This window comes from Ptychodera flava, chromosome 18 (genome assembly GCF_041260155.1).
Source record: "Ptychodera flava strain L36383 chromosome 18, AS_Pfla_20210202, whole genome shotgun sequence".
Lineage (NCBI taxonomy): Eukaryota > Metazoa > Hemichordata > Enteropneusta > Ptychoderidae > Ptychodera > Ptychodera flava.
This window is the reverse complement of record NC_091945.1, coordinates 32587899-32601492: the sequence shown is the minus strand read 5'-3', so window position 1 is coordinate 32601492 and position 13594 is coordinate 32587899. Positions and strand designations below refer to the sequence as shown.

Sequence of the window (13594 nt, the reverse complement as noted above, 5' to 3'; positions counted from 1 at the left end):
ATGTTACATCGCCTTTCAGTCAACACCAGACTACCTTCAATAGTCTGATACGCCCCACTGCAAGCTATCAAATACCATGCACTTGTTAATTTGGACGGATTTTTGGACGGGACAGACAGACTTTTGGTTCAATGAAGAACAACATATGAGCTTGTCATGGGATATTTTAATGGAATTCCTTGCTCGCTGCCATTAACAATAGATGGAAAGGGTACATTTTAGCTGCCTTTGAGACTTGTAAAAACTGAAATATTGCAAACATTGAGCAGTCGCAAAAAATATTTCGAGTAAAGATAATTGCTCCTGATGCGTAAAAGATAAGCCGATCAGAAAATAGGAAAACCTTTGTGGGTCGTTCAATTTATTGCAAATTCAATCTGGCCCAGAATTGCACAAGGTGTTTAGAACATACCGCTGGTAAATGATAACTGTAGTGGGGAATTAGAATTGGACAAGTACAGGAAAGGACAAGCAATTATCGAATACAGGAAGGTGATATCAAATGTCTCGCCGGGGTTTCGTTTACCGCGAGACTTGGCTATAAAAAGAGGAGACTCTGCCGACTGTACTGTACACTTGGCTAAGTTCCAGTCCGACCGAACCAAGCGAGTTCCTGGATTGACTCCAATTTGCTGTGTGCTGCAAGTTACAAAAGGTAAGTGTCCTGCCCTGTTTTGACTTTTGGCTTTCACTTGTCGTTTGTTTAACCGCAAACCGCTATGCGGTGAAGTACCTGGCCGAGTTCCACGGTGCGCCCACTCATTTTGTCGGAATCCAAATATAGTAGGTAAAATAAGTTTAGAAACGGGAGTGGAATTTCGTCTTTTTTCATTGCCATGAAAGGGATCAAAAAGAGAGTAGGAATTGAGCGACTGATAGAAAACGCTTGTTTTCTTATTTTTGTCAGGGTAGTGTACGGTTTTGTCGTCATTTTATTGTTTGCCAAACTTTTCATCTGTTTTTCTGTAACACAGCTACCACTCACTTGCCGTTTGTTTAACCACAAACCGCTATGTCGTGAAGTACCTGGCCGAGTTCCAGTGTGCCCACTCATTTTGCCGGATTCCAAATATAGCAGGAAAAATAAGTTTAGAAACGGGAGTGGAATTTCTTCTTTTTTCAGTGCCATGGAAGAGATCAAAGGGAGAGTAGGAATTGAGCGATCGACAGAAAATGCTTGTTTTCTTGTTTTGGTCAATACAATATACGGTTTTGTCGTCAACTTACTGTTTGCCAAACTTTTCAACTTTTTTTTCTGTTCCGGAGAAACTGCCACCCAATTACCACCTTCAGGGCGATAAGCTAGAACCCGTCAAATTCGGTAAAGTGTCTTGCCCTACTCTAACTGTTTTGAATTTTCGCTTTCACTTGTTTGTTTAACCGCAAACCGCTATGTGATGAAGTAAGCTTACCTGGCCGAGTTCCAGTGTGCCCACTCATTTTGTTTGATTCCAAATATAGCAGGCAAAATGAGTTTAGAAACGGCGGTGGAATTTCGTCTTTTTTTCATCGACAAGAAAGGGACCAAAGCAAGATTAGGAATTGAGCGACGGACAGAAGGCGCTTGTTTTCTTGTTTTGGTCAAGGAAGTGTACGGTTTTATTTGTCGTCAACTTACTGTTTGTCAAAATTTTCAACTTTTTTCCTGTTACTGAGAAAGTGCAGCCCAATTACCACTTTTAGGGCGATAAGCTAGAATCCGTCAAATTCGGTAAAGTGTCTTGCCCGGCCCTATTCTAACTGTTTTGAATTTTCGCTTTCACTTGCCGTTTGTTTAACCGCAAACCGCTATGCGGTGAAGTACCTGGCCGAGTTCCAGTGTGCCCACTCATTTTGCCGGATTCCAAATATAGCAGGCAAAATAAGTTTAGAAACGGAGGTGGAATTTCGTCTTTTTTCATTGCCATGAAAGGGATTCAAAGACAGAGGGAGCAACAGAAAAAGCTTGTTTTTGTTTTGATTAAGGCAGTGTACGATTTTGTCGTCAACTTACTGTTCACCAAACTTTTCAACTATTTTTTTTCGGAGAAACTGCAGCCCAGTTGCCAATTTCAAGGCGATAAGCTAGAATCCGTCAAAGTAAGATAATTATTTCAGATTAGCAGTCAGACAGAAGTTCCTCATATTTATTCCCAGTTATTATTTGAATCCTTTCGAATGTGGTTGTTGAGGACTCAACACTTCAAATTTATTTAAAAGGTATAATCAAATTTCCAAATAAGGCTTTCGCGTAAGAAAAGGACACAATACTTCCGTCGAAACAAGAAAGATAAACTTCGACTTTCTTTAATGTATGTTTGAGAAATCGTTCTTCTGGTTAAGAATCTCACATTTGAACGCCCAACTCCACGGTTTAAAAAGGCAGTCATCAAATAATAGCGTTTTCTGACCCTTTTTGAACGCGAAATGTATTTCAAACACAGTCAACTTAACCTTACAAGTCCTACATTGGATCTTGCATTAATAAGAAAACGAGTTTTTTCGTTTCTCGGGATAAAACCAGTTGAACTTTTCTTAAAAGAATGGTTGAGCGAAGACTGTCGTCGCACTTGATTCTTGATATTAAATGTTCTTCTTACAACGCCTTATTCCTAGAGCTAAAATTAAACCTAAAGTCAGGTCATGTTAAACATGAGAGAGAGTGTGTGTATAGGTTTGCAGACATCAATTTCTCACAATTTTGTTGTCGTTAGTTACGTACACTGTTGAAATAAACTCACGAAAATGCTGAGTGAACACTTCACACTTCAAGTATGACACTGATCTATCACGATCAAGTGAAGTGCGTCTGTCTTCTGATTCTAATATCTATTTGAATTTCAGGTCCTTATACCGTCAAAAATGATGAGATATCTGCTAGCAGTGTGTTGCCTTTTGGTGATCTCAGCACGTTACTCATCAGGGTACTATGCGGTGCGGGTAAGCATGCCACCAGATATTCCGTTGACATTCACATTTCATGGGACGTACTCAGAATTTCACGTCACAAGGCCATCTAATCATGGAAATGATGTGGGTCATCTCCTGTTTTGATGTATTGTCTGTCAAAAGCGAGAACTGATAAACTGATTACATTCCACGAATTGTCATTTATCTCCGAGATAGTGCTTTGCGTGAAGTGACTTCCGGGTGTTAACTTTACCAAACAGCTCGTCTCTTGCCTGATCCTTGCTTACCATATAGGAGGAAGACGGTCCGCTACACCTTAATCAGCTGTCAGTTAGCTTGACAAACTGTATGGGCTTTTAAAGATATTTAATTCAATCATCATCAGCCATACTGTGAATCCTTATTCTAATTTGCATATGTGATATCTACGTCATGCGAATCCTTTCTCAGATTTGTTCCTCTTTTCTGTTACTTAGCAAAACGACTGCGCAGCTGCGATCAGAGACTTGACTTGCATGCAATGTCCGGCACAGCCAGGTCCCCCTGGTCGCGACGGAGCTCCAGGTGAAGATGGCAGAGATGGTGAGCAGGGAGAGCCCGGATTCCCAGGTAATTAGCACAATAATTGTGAAGTACACCTGTCAATCGTAATCCTTCATCATATTCAAAATCCTATTTCTTGTAATATTAAAGATTCTTGCACGACTGTTAGAAACGATGACACTTTTACTGTGTTTTGTAATGGTTCGCGCCGTCTTTCGAGATCAGCAAAACGTAAATGTCCAAACAGAAGTCTTCGTAAAAGACAAAAAAAAAACTTTATAGAAGCTGACAAACCTATTCTAAAGATGGTCAAAGTTTATATATATATATATATATATATATATATATATATATATATATATATATATATATATATATATATATATATATATATATATATATATATATATGACAACCAGCTTTACAAGTCGTAAGCTAACATTTTTATCTAACCTCGATGTTACCTCCTTTACAGGCCCCAGAGGACCCCAGGGTGCGCAGGGACCTCCCGGAGAATCCATTGTCGGACCCCAGGGTGACAAGGGCGACCAGGGAGTCCAAGGTGAAGCCGGACCCAAAGGACCACGTGGGATTCCCGGGGCACCTGGAGCTCAAGGCGTACAAGGCAAGGCGTCACTTTCCAATCGTTTTTATCTCTCTTCCTCTTCTTTTATAATAATAATAATAATAATAATAATAATGATAATAATAATAATAATTTATTCATTTATAAAGCGACTAAATCCACACAAATAGTGTGATCAGAGACGCTGGGTAAAATACAATCAATTTTTAAAAAGTTACAAGAATTAAAAACAAAAATAAATCAATACAACGGATGAGCTTAGTTAAAAGCAGAATTAAAAAGAAATGTTTTAAGACTTGATTTAAAACTAGGCAGGCTCGGGGGGGTGACGAACCTCAATCGGAAGGTTGTTCCATAAAAATGGGGCAGCAATACTGAAGGCACGGTCCCCATATTTCTTTGTGCGCGACCTGCTTTGACACAATTTAAATTGGTCAGCGGACCTTAGATTTTAGTCAAATCAGAGTGATTCAATGCTTCAACCTAAATGTTCATGATTGATGTTTTAGAAAATGAGAAGATTTTATATTCGTTTTGGTTTTAAAAATGCGAATATTCATTTGTACACAAGACTGTTCAGAAATTCGTGTGTCTTTGTCTGTATCTATGTCTGTATGTGTCTACCTGTCATTGTCAATGTCTGTCTCTCTGTATGTGAGAATTCATTACTTTTTAGTTTTTTACTTGAGGTAGTTTGCGCCTCGAAACTGAAATACTTAACATTTTGCTGAAACTTTCAACCATTCTCTTTCAAAATCTAGGATAAAATCGTGGGTAACTGTGCAAATTATGGTTCTAGAGACAGAAATTTCCAAACATTTACCGATTTTAACATACCTACACTGGTAAAAACTAGACGTTTCAAAATGAGTACCCACTAGTGAAAAGAATGTTGTAAAAGTTTTGGAGTCCGATTTCTGTCCCCGAGGCGCATTCTACATCAACGCAGAAATATTTGACGATTTTGAACTTTATATATTCTACCGGAGCCAAGAATGAATAAAATGTACGACTTCCATTTTCTACATGCATATTGAACGTTGCACGTTATAACTACAGTAGCTTTCAACCAACTCGGCAAGCAGAATGAACACTGCCATATATTGATGTGCAGTTGAAAAGTCTGGTAGACACGGCTTCCAAAACGTGATGCTATACACCTACGGCTTCATTTACTTCACAAGAATAAACAAACTTGTTGTTCGTATCAAAGACTATTTAGGTAACCTCTGTACCACGTTTCTCAGTATATTGTTTTAATTTTTTACAGGACCTCAGGGCTTTCAAGGAGAGAAGGGCGAGAAAGGTAAGAGAATTATATATAAGCTTACATCTTCATCTTAACGTAATTGACTTTCAGTTCAAAAATATGCTTAACTGGTCACTAAAATATTCGATAGCAGCAAATTATTGGTTCGAGTTTAGCGAAAGGATGATCAGAAATGGTTTTTGAGAGTGTTAGGAATACATTCTATAGTAGTTGGTTTCTCTTTGAAAGAGTTAAACGCAGTAATGATTATTATCATTTATAACAAATCTGCATGTGTACGTTCTTGATTAGCAATGCCAAAGTCTATCAAATCTTGACGGAACACCTGCAGAAGAATTTGTCCAAGCCTTAAGCTTATGTTCTTGCATGAGCGTACATTACGTACAAACACCGTGTCGTTAGTTTCACCTCTCAACGGATTATTTCATCTTATAATTCAATTCGAGCCATCGATGAGCGTAACTGTAAGACAAGACTTTCAGTTCACACGGTCGTTCACTTTGTTTTTAGGCGATCAAGGTCCACCAGGTGTTCCTGGCCCAGCTGGTTTGAATGCGCCCCCAGCGAACCTTGGCTGTATCAATGTTGAAAAAGACGGATATTCAGTGGGCTGCCCATCAGCAGGTAAATTAATATCTCTTTTAAAATACTACAGGATAGTTTCAACAGCATTTACACGTCCGCGCCTATCTAACAATGAAGATTGATAATAGCAGAGACGTACTGAAAAATTCGCCAATTGAAGCAATGCATGCATCACAGCATATTTTTCACTCACCAGTGTGTGGGACTCCAAATTTGTATGACTCACGGGAACCACAATGAATCTATTGTTCACACCTACATTCGCGTTTGGAACTTCTTTTTTCCTGTGGACTCTACTGGTGAATTACCCGTATGCAACTGTAACCCCGAGTTAATGTGTCGTCTCGTCTGTCCTAAAACTTGTCAAAATCAGAATCATAGAGTAAAACTGTAATTCGTTTGAGTTTAACGGTATGAACGATAAAGATTTCTCATAGTTCACAGTTCTCCGAACGGGGTATTAAATATTGTCGCGAATATCTTTTGCGGCGTTTGGCGGCACACTTTCTTCAAGCGTGGCCCCTCAGTGAAATCACTGGTCAGGTTATTTATACTGGTGTCTGAATCTCTTTAACATTTCTTGTTTTCATTTCTCAGATTACACTGTCACATACTGCAAATGCCTTGGCTGCCCAGGCGGAGATCAAATCACCAACGATGGCAGGTGCACTTGTAGCTGCAAGTCCGTCAGGCCAACTGCTCAAGCTCGTTGCTGTTCAGTGTCTGTGAACTAAACTTCAGAGTGCGCCCTCTATTTCCACCTGAGGGCATTAAAACGGTGCCACTTATCTTACCTCAACATTTGCAAAACAATAAATTGCCAAAATGACTAAGTTATAGGATGCCTAGAGTAGAAAAGTGTAGTTTGTAACTTCCTAATAGCTAGACAACAAGACTATGTAGATCTTTGTTTTCGGCCATACTTTATCACCCTTCTGACCACAGAACGCAATGTGCCATCAGGGAATTAGACGTCCCGAGACCTGACCTTTCATTCAAGAACGACTATTTGTTAGAAGTAATGCAGAATTTTGTTACTTTAAGTTTGAATTTAGTTTTCTGAAATTACTGCAGGAATTGACTTTTATTGTCATCGTTTTTATTTTTTAGCTTAAATTTCATTTTATTACTTTGTTAGATAGATAGATTCAGGTGTTTGTCATATATAGTCTCTTTACGAGTCAGACTTGAGTGTATATGGTATGCCATCAAAATAAAGGTCTACATATTCTGCATAAATGGTGCTTGTGGAGTTTTTTTTGCGTATTAAGGTAGAATGCGCCTCGGGGACAGATATTCGGACTCTCAAACTTTTACAATATGCTTTTGACCTGCCACTAGCAGGGGGCATATTTCGAAATAAACTTTAACGCTGGCTTAGCTAATAAAGGATTTTACTTCCTACCCCCGCCCCCCAACGGAGATAAAATAGGGATGGCGGCCATTTTTAAGTTCAAATATTGGTAAATATCTGTAAATTTGTTTCTCCAGGTTTGCGGTCATTGAAGAGTTTTTGATCCAAGTTGGACTAAATGGATCGACGTCATCATAATCTGAGCAAGCAGCATTATGATGCTTGGAAGTAGACTGAGATTTAAATGAATCACAATCCAAACCTAGCATTCCAAAACTTGGAGCTTTATTTGGGCACTCCATTCGTTTAAAGCTTCTCACTTGAATAGAAAACGTAGAAGTTGAAGTATGCGATATCTCTCGATCACAATGTCGTATTTTGAAATGGTTATGTTACGAGCTTCAGCAATTTTTGCTACAAGTCTGTCATCTTGGGGTAGTCGAAAATAAACGGTCAATAAGGCATTTGTCTTTATCAAACTAAATGAAATGCATTCATCCCTATGCACTTGTGATAAGCGATCGTTATAAAATTTATCGTAGAACCATCAAGAAACAAAATCTTCAATTGGACGGCTTGGAACGGAAATTGTACTTTTGAATAACATTCCAATGAATAAACTTTCTCCAGATGAGCTTGTCTCGAGTTTAGCTGTCGACTCCACCTTCACTCTGAGTTGCATATCTCTATCGGAGAAGAAAGTATCCGTGGTAATAATTGCAGTGACTTTTGAAGTTTGAAATACGGTACAGGCAGGAATTCATCGAGTGTCTTTTTCAGACAATGTCTGATTTCAACGGCATGTTCAGTTTTAGTCAGACAGCGAACAAATTGGCCAGGTATTCACAAAATGCTCAGTCAAGTCATTTCTGTAAATTATTCTCTTTCATGATCATTGCCCTGATGACCCCTGCCCTTCCCTAATCATCATCAATCACGATTTGCTACACACTTGAACAATTTTAAATTATATGTTTACGGAGATTACTTCTGTGGTCACTTCTACATCTGCAGATATCAATTAAATCTCTAAGGAACACTATGAAGCCTATATCCTTCGAGCTGGACCGTAAGATTCACCGGACAGACGTGGAAGAATCAATGATATTATAATGGGTTACCCCTTACTTACCTGACTCATTCTTGGTCCGTGAATTCTTTTTCATCGGCTTTTAAGTCTGTAACACTTGAAGTTGTACTTGCTTACTTTTGAAGATGTCAACTTCAAGTTGACGATGGCCAGCCGACCGGTGAGGTCTCAGAGGTCTACCTATTTAACGCCATTCTAAACCTTTATCAATCCCTCGTTAGCTACCCATTATGGTTCTGTACACCTTCCATAAAGTGGCCAAGTGTACTAGCCACTCTCAACCACGGGAGTCGCTGCATTGTTTGACTGAAAACAATGCCAGTATGTGGGCCTCGATAGACTACGCCGTCGCTTGAAGGCACATTAGTGCACGTTAGAGAACGAGCTGTTGTGACAATCAAACCGCCGGTCACAGCAAAGCCAGCATACGATCACGCGATAGGATGTGTCGTCTTTAGATGACTGAGTTCTCCTGAGAATATTGACAATCTGTCGAAATGTTGTGGTATAGATTTCGGAGAGCGTCGACTGGGATGCTACCAGAGGGCCGTAGCCTGGGCCGGGGGTTGGGGGAAGCTGCCCGCTACCCCCCCCCCCCCCCAAAAAAAATTCCACACTGTCAATATGTAATTACTTACCCAAAGCATAGCTAGGTTGTGCCCCCTTGGCAGTTTGTTCAGGCTTCGGCCCTGTACTGTCAGACCATGGTCCGTGTGCCGAGGGCTTGTGATTAGACTACTGAAATATTATCTCCAGTTTCTTTGGACAACCAACCAAACAACAGGATTTCCATTTACCATTTGTTCGAGTCCGCTAATCATAGGGTTATTTTAGGCCTAATCGTGTTAAGTTTACCTGTGATGTGGCTTGTTTCCTTGGGCCGTTTCACTTTCGTGTGAAGACATGAGGGACCAGACTTTCTTTTGTATAATTTTATACAAGTTCCGAATTCCTACTGTGTTAAAATTACGGAAGTGTATATGGAGTTAGCTTAATATTGCCAACGAGCCCATCAAACATTGCAATGAACTGTCTGTGCACGGAGAACGACAGAGGGCGCTAATGGAGGCCCACGTTTGATGATACTCCGAATGATTCGATGAGATGAATCTCCAGGTATTAAATATGTCTGTTTTCCTTCTGCCGAAGCCAATTTCCATCAAATATTGAGGTAAGATTTGAAAAGAATCATTCTATATAACTGCATTGCTGTTGTCAGAAACTTATGTTAAAACATACTCTGAAAGGAGTATAGCATGTTTTTGTCTGTTTCCGAAACGTCGTCGTCGAGGTATGGATAGTTAGTCTGCAACGAGTACTTTCAGAGCGACACATTTATTAGAAAATCGATGTCCTTCGAGGGATTATTTCAATACAGCTCAAACCAGATATGGAGATGCGGGATCACATAACGATGAAAGGTGTTGTTACCATGGTAGTTTCTCATTGTGACGTCGTGTGTTGTAGCGCTTATCTCTCTCTGTTGACTGAGGTAAATGGATACGTCGTTCAGTGAACACATTTTCAATAAGCGGATCTTTTTTCAGGTGACGTTAAAAGGCCAGTTACCTGTATTATCGGGCCGAGTAATGCCGAGGAAACGAAGAGACAGTGTCATCAGCATATTTGTTTTTTCTTCATGCGGGCGGTTGCTGTGGCGTGAAATCTGACTAAATATTCGCAGTATTCTGTACCCGGTATCATATCAAAATAGGGAATTTAGCTACAAAATCCGTTAATTTTTATTTGACAGGAAAGGGATATATTTTATGGACGTAATTTCCTATACCTATTCGTATTTCAAATGAAACCCTTCAGCTGCATGTACAAATTAATCGGCAAACGTTCATTTGTATGCCCGTCGTCTTATTTTTATCGCCAACATCCGTACTGTGTAAGATGTGATTAATTTCTGCGAATGGGAGTTCTAGGGATGAAACGGATGAGTTCACAGCGCTGCAGTCTCAAGCCAGCCATGCTAAATCTATTAACGCGGTTCGAATATCGTCAGCTGATGGTTCAAAGTCTAATTGCACTAACGCACAATTCCACACATGCGCAATTACAACTGTTGTATTGTGTGAAATCCAACAAAGAAAACCGACATGGGAATTTCACAAAGCATCTCTGTACGTGCACAGTTAATCGAGATGCATTTGTCCACCTCAGTGTAATTCATTCTTCGAACGACGCTTTCATTCATCGCCGAGCCAGCCCCCGTCTCCGTCCTTTTGCCGACGAGAATACCCACAATCCTTCACAACTGATTTCTTTCACATGAAAGCGTGTAAGGACAATTACCATGGAGACAGCAATTGTGATCTAATGAAAGCCCGATCAGAAGTGTCGCAACTGCTTCGGTGATAACGCTGTCTTTTGCATTCATCACAGCTGAATTTGAGGTTTCCTCGAAGATGGTGGACTCCCCCGATTCAAGTCCAGCTTGGGGTTACAGCGATGACGGTACGTACCATGCAAAATTGCACGATCTACGATCTGCCTAGCGAGATATATCTTTACTTTTGACTCTCATTATTTCTATGTTGAAATACCTTACTCCTTAAAGAACGGCTATCTATTGTGTGCATGCGAGAAAATATAATTGGAAAGAGGCGTTTCCATGGTAATACGGCTATCACTCGGTGTTATCGGTTCTATTATTAGTATAGTATTCTATTTGTGCACAAACATGACATCCTCCTGTCCCGTTTCCTCGATCGCGATTCTGGAACAGGCTAAATTGTCCGGCTGGTGAACAGGTAAGCGTGGCCTTAACGGTGTAGCACATGGGTAAGTCGATCTGTTATCGCCCACGGTGTGCAATAAATGCGCTTATTTCAAATAGTCAAGACACGATGTTTGTCGGTAAGCGGATGGGGAAAAAACGACATCAACAGGAGACTGACAACCGGTGTAATTTTACATCATAAAGAGACCCCACGTAACTGTTTTTATGATTTGCGTGTGCTTTATGAAGGTACGGTATCACCTACTATCATTCCCGTTACAGAGCACGGCGATTTTTATCACAATTCATTGATTATCGGAATCCTTCAACATCAAGTTGTCAAATCAAATTGAAAGTTCTACATAAATTCGCTTGTCAGGAGACTTTATCATATATAAATGCAGGCTAGCTGTGTTAACCCAGTGAATGCTATAATGTACTTGAGCATTTAGGAGAGTACTTTATTATGTGATACCACAGCTTACCACTTTATATTTCAATAAGTGCGTGAGCGAAACTGGAATAAATATTCTCACTTTGACCAAACTCAAAACTCATCTGGATCAAATGCATCGAAGCTAGGGAAAGATTCGTGACCAATAGTGTAACGAACCTACGACCACTACATCTTCCTGTGGCGTGGAAATGACAAAGCCGCCAGACTCATTAATATTGCAATAGCTTTGACACACGGTACACCTAGACGTCGGTAAGTCTTGATGAGTGTGAAGATCATCCGTTTGTAGTTTCTCAGATGATGACGATTTAGGTATCAGGGGCACTTTGCGACTGAGCATTTACGGTGGCGCTTGGTGCAGTCATCTAAGACTTCCTTCGTGTGCAAGGTAAATAGATTACGTAATACATAAAATGTGTCTTCATCTCAGAGGTAAATTAAAACTGTCGCCAATTATACTTAACATAATCCTGATATGATATCAAATACGATGCTAACATTGACACTACCGAATGACACTAGCGGTACGAACTCAGCTCATGGTGAATAAAGGAAAATTACATGTACGTCAATAAACATGTTGACAAATGTTGCCCCTCAGCGCACATTAGGAGCAAAATATCGGTAGTCTTGAGTAGTTGCACAAATAAATATTCAACGATGGTATAGCTTACATGTTACCATAACAACGATGCTAGCAAGAGATTATGATGATGTATGAACTGAAAAGAGAGCTTCACGTCGTGACAGACATGGTTTCGAAGGAAGTGTCGAGAGCTGTGTGATTAGCTTTCTACAACAATGCCAGAAGCCCTTCGGGTGTGCCTTGATGTTGGCTTCTTCAGACAGGGGTCATTTGACAGTATTCTTATCAAGTCGCCTTGACAAGTGATACATTGCGTACCTGAGAAAGTGACTCACAAAGTAGTGATGGATGCAAGCATAAAAATGCTGATGTGCTCTTTTTGAAAGTAACTATGAAATGAGTTGTCGTGATATAAACAATGTTGCATCATAGACAGTAGAGAAACGTTTCTCTACTGTCTCTGGGTGCATTGAGAACATTTATATATTTATACTGATCTTGCGACAACGTAAACTATGTCACGTTGCCAGGGAATTCAATACTTGCGTGTGAATTACGAAATCTCACATTTACTAGTATTCCATCATAGAAAGTATACGTCCCCTCTAGCCGTTGAGAGATAAAGGGGCCGCGAGGTAAATTTTGCCAACGATATTCAGAAATTGGGAAAGGATTTTTTCTAAAGAAACATAAATTTCTTGGAAAGCTTCAAATCCCGATAACAGAAGAACAAAGATTTAAATTAGTCAAGCTGACTAAAATGATACAACATCACAATCAGTTTGTCGGTTGAAGATCCAAAGTATCGTGTACGTTAAGTTCGCTAGCAATGCTTGCGTAATCTGCATTTCATTCATTCATTAATTCATTCATTCATTAATCCATTTATTCATTCATTCATTCATCCATCCATCCATTCATCCACTCATTCATTCATCCATTAATTAAAATAACGTTTTACCTTCCGGTGCTACTGTATATCACCAAGCAACCAGTTCGTTACAGCTTCAAATCAATCAATTTCCAGTCAATCTAAAACTCTCTCAGGTCCGCCGGAGGACACTTGTGGTGCGTGTGAGTGCATACACGCTGTTCAAGGGACGATGTCGCTGTCTTACGCCTTACTTGTGTCAATGTAGTATTTCATGAAAAGCCAGTTATTATTCAAAATCTAGAACGATGGCAAAATAGTGATCTACAAACACATCTTTCATCCAGTGTACGTACATAATAGATTAAAGAAAGCAGAAATATAAATTGCTGGAACTCAACAGATAGGTATGCTTTTAAGATGACAACTTTGGAAACAGCAAATCTCAGTATACTGTACCTTACACCATGAATTATCAACATGGTTTTAGGTCACTGATGATTTTAGGAATATGACATGACATGGAAAATCACTAGGGGAAAACTTCAACATATTTGAGGATAAGGTAGTCTAAGGGGCTGCCATTTTATACATAGGCCGCTCTCAACGATGTTTTAAAAGATTTATCGATGAAC

General features: G+C 39.7%; 2 protein-coding genes across 5 annotated transcripts in view; both read left to right on the top strand.

Annotated features, from left to right (window-relative positions):
• The first annotated feature begins 569 nt into the window (after window positions 1–569).
• On the top strand, window positions 570–7110 carry LOC139117852 (pulmonary surfactant-associated protein D-like). Its single transcript, XM_070681084.1, has 7 exons — window positions 570–655; window positions 2824–2919; window positions 3366–3498; window positions 3908–4057; window positions 5289–5324; window positions 5799–5912; window positions 6471–7110. Exons 2-7 carry the CDS (start codon window positions 2842–2844, stop codon window positions 6605–6607), a joined length of 648 nt encoding a protein of 215 aa, XP_070537185.1. The 5' UTR covers window positions 570–655; window positions 2824–2841; the 3' UTR covers window positions 6608–7110.
• Window positions 7111–9357: 2247 nt separating this feature from the next.
• Window positions 9358–13594, top strand: part of LOC139117414 (carbonic anhydrase-related protein-like) — a 43693-nt gene continuing 39456 nt past the window's right edge. Inside the window, exons 1-2 of one of the 4 annotated variants that reach the window (XM_070680514.1) lie at window positions 9358–9488; window positions 10709–10780. In XM_070680514.1, the coding sequence (XP_070536615.1) occupies window positions 10732–10780 (49 nt within the window). In that variant the 5' untranslated portion in view covers window positions 9358–9488; window positions 10709–10731. Of the gene's footprint in view, window positions 9489–10390; window positions 10781–10988; window positions 11077–13594 lie in introns of those variants that run through there. The other 3 variants (XM_070680516.1, XM_070680513.1, XM_070680515.1) reach the window with 3 other exon arrangements.